The sequence below is a fragment of the Patella vulgata genome, chromosome 3 (assembly GCF_932274485.2).
Source record: "Patella vulgata chromosome 3, xgPatVulg1.2, whole genome shotgun sequence".
Lineage (NCBI taxonomy): Eukaryota > Metazoa > Mollusca > Gastropoda > Patellidae > Patella > Patella vulgata.
The window spans coordinates 74,848,994-74,861,812 of NC_065881.2; the positions used below are offsets into that span (position 1 = coordinate 74,848,994).

Genomic DNA, 12,819 nt, shown 5'->3' on the forward strand with positions numbered 1-12,819 from the left:
ACTTTCACTGACCACTGTGTAGGTTGATGGAATATCCAACAGGAATTCAGGGTTTCAGAAAATTACACAATTCTGATTTATATTCAGGGTGTCTACTTCTCAAACTCAAACTACAGTTCCAGAAGATTCGCTCCGCTGGGCGCCACTTGCAGTTATTTTTCGAGATTTGACTACGGTTAATTTCTGGTTAAGTTATGTAGAGTCATCTGGAATTGTCGACTTATTTTTCAGGCAAAAATGATACCGCCCGCCTCCCCAACAGGAAAATCGGCCCGTACGCCTATGATCCAGTGTAACCTTGATGATACAAATGGCTGTTACATATCATCTTTTGATTTGTTATCAATATGTGTCGCTATTATATAGGTCATGGTATATTGATTATATTCATCATATTAAATTGTATGAAATGAACATGCCAGCAGTTTACTATAGCTTGTGGTTATGTTTAGTTTTGTGTCCGTATGTAATAACACAGTATATCTATCCTATAGATGATACACCTGGATTTGGTAGAAGATTTGATGGTGTAGGGGGGTTGAGCGGAGGGGGAGTATGTTTTTATTTTTACCTTCTTGACCATGACCTGGACACGATAATTTTTATTTTTATTGATCTTGCGTATATTATGACTTTAGTTAGTGTAGTATGTAGTTGTCTCCCCTGTCATAGCAGCTGTTAAATCTCACACTTGCGTGCTTTATCTTGCTTACACAGAGTACAAATTCTGTGTTGCTTAGGTAGTGCGTTATATTACACCTATGCAACATTTACATCAGATGGTGCCCTCGTTACGTCACCTCTGCGTCGGCGTAAGTGGTTCTTGGCCGTCAGTTGCCACAAACGATACCGAGGCAGTATGCCTACATTTATGTAACGCCTTACCCTACGACTGGCTGTTTGGCTCAAACTGAGGTAATTAAGACGGACATACGCCATTACGCCATGATACAGTGTAAATTTTGATCGGACAGGGGCAATTCCTACTGCCAAGGGATCTTTTACGTCCCATTCGAACGAATAGAAATTGTCCCTTGTCAGGTCCTCCGTCCGGCAAGGGGGAACCACGTTTATTGTTTGGGAGTGCTCTGGGGGGGGGGGGGGATGAGATCAGGTGGGTTGGAGGATGAGGATATCAAGCAGGTTGGAGGAGGAGAAAGGGTCGGTTAGGGAGATAATTTCTACGCAAAATTCATCTATCGAAATACTGGGGTAGAATTAGAGATATGATGAACTACCCCTATCTAAAACCCTTGTGGTAGACTCGACCTTGCCAATAAGCCCGATTAATAGACTCTCTACATGATGACTATTTGTTAAGATAAATATCTTAACATTAAAGTAATCAACACCCAGTAATTATATACAGTATACTTTATTTATATAGAATCTACTTCTAAACTTGATACTTAAATTTGATTCTTGATATTTTAATGTGTCGGATTTGTTTGTAGACTGGACCTTGGGAGCAGAAATCAGATGGAATAGTAACATATCATTCAATTTAACCTGGTAAAAAGTGACTATTTTCGTAGCAACGACTTGTAACAGCAATTGGAAGCAGAACTGGACGGTAAAAGCTACCGGTCCTAACGCGGCATAATCAAGACAGAACCTTATTTTAAAAAGGCAACGTACATAAAACAAAACGAAGTATAGTATAATGAGGACTATATACAAACTACTTTCGACATACATATATTACATTTTGACTGCAATTACAGAGGTCAAAAAAATATTACCCATTCTGATTTTACACTATAACTTTTTTGAATGTGAACCCTTTAATACGTTTTTTTTTCAGGATACTAATAGTCTCCTATTGTGTCACTATTTCTGAACACGGTTCAATAATTAATGACACGCTCAATCGATTCACCCCTCCCTTCTCAGAATTGTTAACATATTTTTGGCCCACGGTGTATATAAAACTATAGTGATCAACCAGCTGTTAAAATATCTATTACAGGCAACAAGTAAACTATTAGTTAATTATCCACAACAACAGCGAGATGAAATACTTGATTATTTATTCAAGGTAAGTATTATGCTAACCATAATAAATAGAGACTTTCAAATTGTATTTGAACAAAACACAATTGTGGGGAAACCCTTTATCTTAAACTGTAGGTCGTCTATTATGTAGACTGTCAAATTTGCTGGATGCACAATCTTATTTGAAATTTATCAGTGTCAAGTTTTTAATTTGGCTGAGTAATATCTCTCGTATGGTATAGAGGTCTTTAAATCATTGGGATATCGGGGTAAACTTGTAGGTATTTTTTAATAATTGTGTCATGAAGTGAAAACTGGCAAATGTATATTATGTGACTGGATTTTTATGATTTTCAAATATAACAAAACACCTTTACTTATCTTCCCTAAAACGTTTCTTACTGAAAGGGGAAACCGACCTGATGAATCCCAAGCATTATTTTCGGATTGGCTATAAGATGAAATAAAAAGGGGCTTAACGGCTCACTTTTCTGCACCTAATAGGATATTGAAGACGGTGGGGATTGGTCAGTCAGTAGAGATCCCCATTAAATTATTCGTTAGTGAATAACATCGAATGCTTTTGGTGATCGCCATTATAAATACTGTCTTTTACGCAAAAACACAGACCCGTTCTAATCTCACTTCGAAGTTCTGGATCAGGAGGTTATAAACATAACGGCCCTAAACCATAACGGCCGAAATAATTGTCCCCAAGCGCTACTAATCTGGTTATTTTGGGAGAAGACGTTCTTCGAAAAGCTACGCTAATTCATGTACTTTCGACATGAAACTTGCAATGTCATCACAAGTACCTGGCCCATAGTACGCTCGTCCTTCCATTTCCAAATCTAAAAAAAAAACTAGTGTGTTTTCCATTGACTTTATTCGTAAAAAAGATTATGGATAATCGTTCATCTAGAGTTAAACTTTGTTCAAAATTAAATAAACCAAACAATTGAAAAGAGGATTGCCTGGGCTAAGTTGTTTATACTATAATAGATATATGATTTTATGACCAAATATTTATATACCCATAGCTATGATACAAAGTCCAGTTGGTGTATAAATCGAAGATTTACGGGATCACACGTATTTCTAGTATATAAATCACGATTACGTGAGCACGTGATTTTCCAGATATAATATACTCTTCAAAAAAAGTAGGGGATATTCAGAAACAATACAAAACTGCGGAAATGCATTGCTATTTTTATTAGTGTTAACCAGTGCATGTTAATAACAGGTCAATTGCCCACACATGAACGTAAACAGTTCATACGAACGGCCTATCTGACGGCCCCATTTAACCCGCAAAGAGATACACCGTCAAAAGTGAAAACGGACGTTTTTGATTTTTGTCTTAATAATGAGTAATTGCTCCACCAATCCTCAGACATTCAGCAATTCGTCGTGGTATACTCCTAATCAACCGTCCAATCACGATTTGGGACAATCTGACCCACTCCTCTTGCAGTGTCACAGCCAATTATTGCAGTGTTGTCGGTTGACGTTGACGTCGACGCGAACACGTCTCCCGATCAAATTAAACGTAACACACTAAAGCAAAGATACGCTAAACAGTAAATCGTATGCAAGAACCCATGGGAAAGCAAACATGGATAGATAAACCAGCAATCGGCAGTTTTCATCAACCGTTACCTGAAGTGTCAAATTTGACAATGAACCCCACCCACGTGTATGGCGCTATTGCGTGTTGCACGTGCAGCTCAGTGGTTCTGTTGGATCGATAAGTTCTTCATCTGTGAACATACTCTCAAAGCATATCAAATGTCCATGACTATATATCATATCACAACGTATATTTACGTAGATCATATTATACTGTAATATTGGTAATATGAAAAGTAAAATGAAATCTGAATGATAAGGTTTCAAAATATAATGCAAACCGTTTCACGATTCCAATATTCCAAATTAAACCAATTACTTGATGGATAGCACCTGTTCACGAAAACAGCGCGGATAAGGCAAGTGCATTGATTTATAAAAACTAGATAAGCCTAGTCGAAACGTCGCTCAGTTACGAACTGGAATGGTGGTCCTGTGTATTTCCAGTTCGATTACTAAATGTCATTGAAATAATTCATAATAAACACGTGAAATCCTTACAAAAGGGCAATAAGTTGATAGTTTAACAGAACATACGAACGACATCATTCACCCGTCATAGCTATTTTAACTATACGTTTTAAATGTATTTTCAGCCAAATTTTGGAGCTTCCTTACATATTCTTAAAGTGGAAATTGGTGGCGATGGTCAGAGCACAGGTAAGGGTGTGTCTAGTCTTTTTTCAAACATGAGAACGATACAATCGTGTCTCAGTTATCATGAGAACGATACAATCGTGTCTCAGTTGTCTTGTGCCTCTAGGAGCCGAAGTTGATTCTTGTATTTTACGATAAATTATCCCTAAACTAGATATTATTTCATTCCGTGGCTTTTATTATTTTTAAGGGGAAATACTTGAGTTTGATATTGTTTTTTTGCAGATGGAACTGAAGCTTCCCACATGCACTATAGCTGGGATTTGAATTTTGAACGAGGTTATGAATGGTGGATGATGAAGGAAGCGAAAAAGGTCAAATCACTGTTTATACAAAACTTTATAAAGCCTGAATACAAACGTCAGAAGAACTCAAATATATATAATGGGTTATGCGAACTTCTGTTGCGGTCAGTGATCATAGAAAGTTATGAAATTAATATTTAACGATTGCAAAGGAAACCGTCATTGCATTGCTGAACCCATAGCAGTACTCGAAAGGCCGTGATTTGCACGTGCGTCTATATAATTAAATTAAATTAAATTGTTTATGAAAACGACATATGTACCCATATCCGAAGTTATGTTGCGAAACGTAGAAATTATGGCTAAGTGGTAGACTTTATTTCTTTGCGAAGCCTGCAAGGTAAACCGAATTTTGTTTCGAACCAACTTGATATATTCCTTTTTTTTTCGTTTTTTATTTACAGAGAAATCCGGATATCAAATTATTCGGATTGCCATGGGCTTTTCCAGGGTGGGTTGGTGGAGGAACCTTAAGTCCCTACACATATCCAGAAGTGACCTCAACGTATGTTTGTGAATGGATTCTCGGCGCTAAAAGAATACACAATCTTACGATCGACTATGTTGGGGTATGTATTTCAAAGATTTTCATACAATGTCAGATCTTCGCCATAAAATAGCGTTATCTACACTGATAAATACGGAATCGTAATACCTGAATTGAACATACTGTGTGGACACTGACTCATTAACCGGAAGTTACCTGGTTCAACTTCGTATTGGACTAGACAGTTCATCTAGATTTACTCCTTGTAAATGGTGCAGGCGGGAGGGTCACGTGTCCACGTTTGATAGCACGTATAGAAACACTTGATAGTTGGAGTTGCCCTCATGCCCGTCTCGGTGCAGAAAATTAGAACGTGAAACCCCATTTCACTTCATTTCACAGATCCTTTGAAGAAATTCTTTATGAAACTCGGGTCCTCTGGGTCAAGATGATTCTAGTTCTAATTTGAACCCGGGAACTTGGTAGATCAATACTTCTTCCTCTAGATCATGAAACATTTACTAGATCGCACAAGTAATGGTATCAGGTTTTCTCGAAAGCGTGAGCATACTCTGCCCGTACACGGATACTTTACGGACTATAGGTAAAACAGCTTGGATTTGGTCTTTAAACGCAGAATCGAATTCATCATTTATTTTTTTTGTTTCAATTTCAGATTTGGAATGAACGGGATTATAATGTTACTTATATTTTGGTAAGTATTAACGATCTAGAAATTCCTTCCATTAATAAAGTTTGTATTAGAAACATAAGGATTATGGCAATTTGAATTGTTTTCCAGACATTAAGAAAGACATTAGATTCCTTTGGGTTACAACATGTAGAAATCGAGGCAGCAGATGGAGGGATAGATAAGATAGCCCACGATGTACTTACAAATCCAGATCTAGCTCTTGCTGTTTCTATTATTGGGTTCGTATGTACATTGAATCACAGAATAAAATATCACTTTGTTAGTATGCATTTGAATTCCGTTAAGCATATCGTTTAATATTCCCTGAACATATTGCAAATTTTTGACCAATTGAACAAAAATAATCATATTAAAATGTCTCCCTTTCTTTTTCATTTATGCTTTAGATTGCATCAGGATGTTACTCAGAACAAACAGAATCCCCAAACCCCTCCCATATACTCGCCTTGTTACAGTTCTTTATAATCCGCTGCGCGTTTCTGGACAAAAAGACCGATAAGAAGAGATATCCTGTCCTGTATTTTCAGATATCACCAGCCAAGAACTGACAGTGATATGACGGGACTTCAGACCGGTAAACCACTATGGGCATCTGAAGACTACAGTCAGCCACCAGATAATTACGGAGGATCGTGTTGGGCCAGGGTAAATTCAATCTCACAAATGCAATCTTTAATGTCATTTTAAAGCAACATACCTCAATTCTCTCTCCCCTCTCTCCCCCCCTCGCTCTCTCTCCCTCTCTCTCTCTCTCAATTCTGAGTTAAAGTATCTTAAATCCACTCAAAGTTTATTTTAGATTAACACAAGTTTAAAATATATTGGTTTTTTTTCAAATTTTCAGACGATCAATCAAGATTATTCAAATGGATTTATCACTGCGTAAGTGTAACTGGTTTTATAGACAGTTTTCTTCATAGAGAATTAACGTACTGTATTATGGTAGTTGCACTACGTTATGTTTTACTGCTTTACCGTATAACCGTTATAGTTTACCATATAACAGTATTATCGAGTATTATGGTATTAATGGGTCCATGTTATATTTTACTGCTTTACTGTATAGCAGCATTTATGCTAGATGCTTTACGTTATATTTTACTGCTTTAGCCGTGTAAGGATAATATGCTTTATTTTACTGATCTACTGTATAACTTATGGTAAAGGGTCTACGTTATATTGTACTGGTTTATCGTATAATAGTATTGACTCTATGTTATATTTCACTTCTTTACCGTATAAAGGCATAATAGTAATGGTCCTATTTTATATTTTATTCCAGTCAGGTAGCATGGTGTATTATAAACAGCATGTATGATGGTTTACCGTTTAATGATAACGGTTTAATGCGGGCAATAGAACCATGGAGTGGATCTTATTATGTTGCTCCTCCAATCTGGGCTTCAGGTAGGTCAACACCCGCTAATGGAATAACAGATTCAGTATATCTACTTCTTTACTTGTTCTTATACTTGGTATCATAAAATACATGTAGTCGACTTTCGATTTTAATTGAAACTTATTGAAGTATAGCTGTTTTTTTCAGCCCATACCACACAGTTTACCAAACCAGGATGGATGTATTTAAAGCATGGTTCTGGTGTTGGAAACTTCTCTAGAGGAGGTAGTTATGTAACATTTATGAGCCCAGATCAACAGGATTTTACAGTAGTTATTGAGACTGGGGTAGGTAATAGGGTTATGTTCCTTAATTTGTATAACGATGTTTAAATTCAATTGATTTGTGTTTAAATTTATTTCAGACATTTAACCATTCCCATTGTCGCAAAGTTATCGAACCATTTACAGTAGAACCACAAGATGTCATATTACAGCTAAAGGGGACATTAGTGAGTATGATAAATATGTTTCTCTCTTGCAACAGGGAAAGTTCTAGTAGTATATTATTAATTGTTTCACATCAGGATTTTCGTTTTGGTTTAAATAATCAACACGGCCTATCCAGTTTCAGAAAATGGTCAATCAACTTTTGACGGAAATCGTTTCGCTGAAAGACATTTTGTTTTCAATTTGAGACTTAAACCCTCGGAATAACACGTTTAATTTTAATTAATTCACAAATTCTGCAGGCGAAAGTTGATCAGTTACAAGTGTGGTATACCAAACTAACGTTTGATGGATCCAGCTCAACTATATTCCAAAAGAAATCACCATTAAAGGTATTTATTTGCGTAACTGAGCCTAATTTCAACATTTGATTTTAATCGTCCGAAAGTTAAATATCCTCAACATTCACACACCCCATAACAAAAATAAACAAAATCCAAAAAATGAGGTCTGTTAGTTAAATAAAATAAAATGCAATTTGTATGTTATCTCAAGGTTATAAATGGTGAAATACGTCTAAGTTTAGATATTGATGAGGTCTGGACATTAACGACTATTACTACTGGACAAAAGGGACAACACAATCCCCCACCGCCACCAGCACCGTTCCCGTTACCTTATACAGATGACTTCGAAGGTAAAATGGCAGTTTGTCGTAGTTTTGTTAATCTTCTGCACGCATAATAACCACCCCGCGTGTCTTTTGTGTAGAGCATCCACTGGAGCATACACTGTGGATATTTTGTGTGTGCAAATATCACAATGTAATATTCAAGATTTATCACTTCTCATGGGAGATAATTAGATCGCTAACAAATTGTTGCTGTATTTCTGATTACAGACATGTTGTATAATTTACACGATCCAGTCTATAATACCAAAATCTTCAGTTTATTAAAAACATTAAAGACATAATTTTTAAATTGCAGACCAATGTGTTAATATCAATAGTGATTGTTAGATTCAATCGATTTCAAGAGATATTTATATTTTGTTCGCCTTTGGGAATCTAGGCATATTTATTTTCATAATGACGTCCTTGACCAAAGGTTCCCGTATAGGAATCTGGAGACGAAATTCATATTATTTATGATTACATTTTACAGTATACCCTATTTATTCTGAAGCGTATAATTTGGTTGCTCAAGCTGGTTATTATGAGATTACTGATATTGGAGCTCCACAAAATAAAGTTATCCGCCAGATGTCACTTGAGATGCCAGTTTTTTGGGGTAAAACAGATAGTCTCGGAGTTACATTGGCTCTGATCGGGAATGCTAACTGGTTAGTATATAAATAATTGTTCCAGTTTGAAACCTCGGTATATCAAAGTTCAGTTCAAAAGATTTTGGTGTACGTCCGTAACCACTAGCTTGCGCTTTTTTGACGTTGATGATTACTATATCCTAGTAGTTCGGTAACTTCGGATACCAGAAATTCAATGTTCCATACCTTAAAGTGCTATTATTGGTAAAACAAGCGGTCGCCATGCAAGAGATACATAGGGAACAAGCTAAAAAAAAAGAGATTTTCCTACAATAAAGGGCCATAATCAAGGATGTTAGGGCCCGTCAATATCAGAAGAATCCGGAATCTTTGGAATATAAATATATATTTTAAGTTTAATCAAAATAGGATAACAATTATGACCTCTAGGCGGCCCACAAGCTGAGGGTTTATTTATTAAATTGAATAGTATTCTGTTTTCTATTCTGTGAAGGACTGATATAAATATATCTGTTGATGCCCGTCCTGCTCCAGTAAATGGTACCGATGGTGTTTTCGTTGCCTGTAGATTATACAATCTGGGTTTACGAGATAGCATCAATGCTGGATTATACTTCTTCATTTTCCCAGCAAATAAAACATTTGTAGTTTCTCGCGATGTCGGTGAGTATTGACTTTAGACATTTATTTGAGAGTATTGCATCCGTATGCTTTCACATCAGTATCAATAACCTTTTGATAATCACCGTAAATTTGACTTAGTCACACTTGGCACATTGCTTCAAAAGTATAGTTTTCATATCCCGATATCTTTTTAACTGGGTGATTTCTGACGATCGCCTTGGAACCTATACGCAGATTTATTGATGTAAAGACAATTCGAAAGCAGAGAATCAAATAATAGGTTACACCGGTCTACATGCCTGTTTTCAGACGATGGCTGTGTGATTAGCAAGTAAATATCTAGAAGATGTACATGGATTATATAACTTTGATGTAATAAGCACAGATATATTCTCACATCAATACAGATAAGCGCATAATTTTGATAGAATGATTTGTTCGAACCTTTCTTTTCTCTATTAAAATGTCGGGTCCTTGAAGTTCTAGATAACGAGCTTTAACTGTAAATATGTTTGAGACTGGATAATAAATATGTATTTTGTATTTTTCAGTCAGAAAACACGTAATCTTACGCGGTCACCATGCCGGAATAACTGCTGAATGGAATCAACTCTCGCTATCAGTAAAGGTAGATTCATCATATTTGTAGAAGCATTAGGTTGCCACGTCGTTAAATGATGCCGTGTGACCATAATAATCAAAACTTAAACCCGTCTAGAGTGAAATGTTAAATCTAGATTATAGATTTTGAATTCCTTTTTAAAACATTTTCTACCACATTACATCTCTGTGCTGCATAGTATTTCTTCCACATTACATATCTGTGTTGCATAGTTATAATATCCTTGATTTTTTGAAGCGACAAAATAGTCTTGTTCTTGGTGTGGCAATGGTTTATTTGTAAGATTTTACAGAAAATCGACTGTTTCACTAAGTTGTCTGTAAAGTATTAGTATATATTATATTTACAGGGAAGTGAAGCTGTAGGAAGTATTAACAGTGTACAGGTCTTCAACACAAAAATATCAGGCGGTATAATTCAAGGTTTTGTCGGATTGGGAACAACTTCTTATAAACTGGCGGATTTTGATAATTTATATATAAGTAGACCTTAAAATAATCAAATTTCAATTTATGATTGAAACAGTAATAATTAAACTTTATGAATATGATTTATTCAATTTTATCAATTTGAAAAAAATTAGATAAATTGATTATATGAAAGGTAGAATTATTTCATGTTTCACAATCGATTTTAAACAATTTATCAGTTGTATTATCTATATCATTTATAAATAATGTTAATAACATCGCCCCGAAAGCAGATCCCTGTAGGATCCCATCGCCCATTAACCCAAGATTCAAGATGCATTTTTTGCATTAGTCGCAATAGTCAAAATTATTTACCCTGGGTAAATGGAGTTATTTACATTATTGACTTGGATCAAAAACACATATATTATACTATTTTGTATTTGTTGCACGTACTTTTTATGAATGAACCAGCTCTTCGCAGGTGATACCAATAGTTTTTTTTTGTATTCTAACAGATATAAATTGCATAATTTATGAAAATTTTTTTTATCAAAACAAAATTGGCTATTATGCCTTGGTCCCACCGGGGAAAAATCATCGGCTATGTGGAAATAAACAAATTTTTTCCCGATGGCTCCTGATGCACGAGGGAAAAACGTCTGAAACACATTCGAGAGAAATTTTTGTCAGTTCTCCCGAGGCCCCCCGATGGTTCCACGTGGCTCGCGACGCTCCCGAAGCTTCCCTGGGACACAGGGGAACATATTCCCGACGCCTCCCGGCGCCCATCAATTTCCATCGGTAGTACATCCCCGAGGCTAAAAATGCCCAGTGGGACCTCGGCATAAGGTTCACCATATCCCCTGTAATAATACTAATACATCCGAATAAAGTTGTTAAACCTCATAAGTGTTTGCCTGATTTCCAAATGAAGCCATAAGAATTACAACGTCAGGCCAAATAATACAATTACAACCGTGAGTCTGTTTTTATGGTTATATATATGTTTGGGAAGAAGTGTAAAAACAGCCGCTTTTCGGTTTGAGTTAAAACAAACAACTATACACTTTGCCCCTGTCAGTCCCACAGTAGTTGTCTCGGCTATGAACACCCGACATCTTATTACCTATCAACGACGGCATCTGAACCAATAACAAAGACTCCAATGCCATAACATCCTGGATAGTTTTCCATGGATTATGACTTCACAGAACCCTTAAAACAGGGTTCATACTTTCATGTACCGATCACGTTACACACCCAGGACAGGATTGAGACCCACAGAGGCCCTAATTGCTTAACAGATTTTGTTGCCTCCATATATAGCACGGCATTATTAACTGCGACAAAACAGCAAGAAAAGACAAAATCATTGAATTATTTTGCTTAATGTTTAACCCAGCCCTAAACACACTATATACGGTTTATCTGGCAAACCTCTCAGTGAAATAAGATCACCAAACTCGCATAGAGAATCGATGAGAATAATAATATTACTGTTTAGATCAAAATAGGCGGAATCTAGTTTGAATCTAGATTTTTAACGCTTCGGTGATAGCCGATCTATACAGTTGCCTTTAGTTGGAATATAATACACCTTATGGAATGAGCTGAAAAAGTTCAAATAAAGCGGCCTCTTATTAATATTTTAATACAAGAAAATCAATCAATTTTTGTTCAAATAGAGATGATCCAAAAAAAAAGCGTTCTTTTATACTTAATTCACGCCATAGGCAAGTTATTTGTCCTTGGTGGACCGTAAAGAAATAATGTTTAGGAAAGATGTTGTCAATACTAAATACTAAAAAAGATGGGTTTTTGTACCATCCGAGCGACTAGACGGCTTGACATGCCCTTCGTCCTACACCACTGATAAGTGGAAATCTCGAGGAAGTTTCCCGGCCAACACCGGAAACGAACTCGTGACTTCCAGGCCAGCGAGCCGGCTCCTTATCCAATTGCAGCCGGGCAAGACAATTGTTTTCGGGTGATCATCAAATTTTTCGGGCACTGGCTAAATTATGAAAATCAAAATTTTAGTGAAAATAAAAGGAAAAATGTGAAAATTATTTCATACCGCAAAAGGAAGTGTCCTAAATCCGGGACTTTTACTGACCACTGTGTGGGATGATGCAATTCCCAACCGGAATTCAGAGCTTCAGAAAATCAATCAATTCTAATTTTGATTCAGGATGTTTACTTCTAAAACTCAAACCACAGTTCCAGACGATTCGCTCCGCTAGGCACTACTTGCCGTTCTTTTTCGATATTTTACTACGGTTCATTTGTGGTAA

General features: G+C 36.3%; 1 protein-coding gene across 1 annotated transcript; it reads left to right on the top strand.

Annotated features, from left to right (window-relative positions):
- Positions 1-415: 415 nt before the first annotated feature.
- On the top strand, positions 416-11,412 carry LOC126815111 (galactocerebrosidase). Its single transcript, XM_056099322.1, has 18 exons — positions 416-553; positions 1,970-2,038; positions 4,224-4,287; positions 4,510-4,598; positions 4,994-5,158; positions 5,753-5,791; positions 5,879-6,009; positions 6,319-6,436; positions 6,636-6,673; positions 7,074-7,198; positions 7,338-7,477; positions 7,555-7,641; positions 7,882-7,971; positions 8,135-8,276; positions 8,746-8,923; positions 9,360-9,529; positions 10,042-10,118; positions 10,462-11,412. Exons 1-18 carry the CDS (start codon positions 416-418, stop codon positions 10,603-10,605), a joined length of 2,004 nt encoding a protein of 667 aa, XP_055955297.1. The 3' UTR covers positions 10,606-11,412.
- Positions 11,413-12,819: the final 1,407 nt, after the last annotated feature.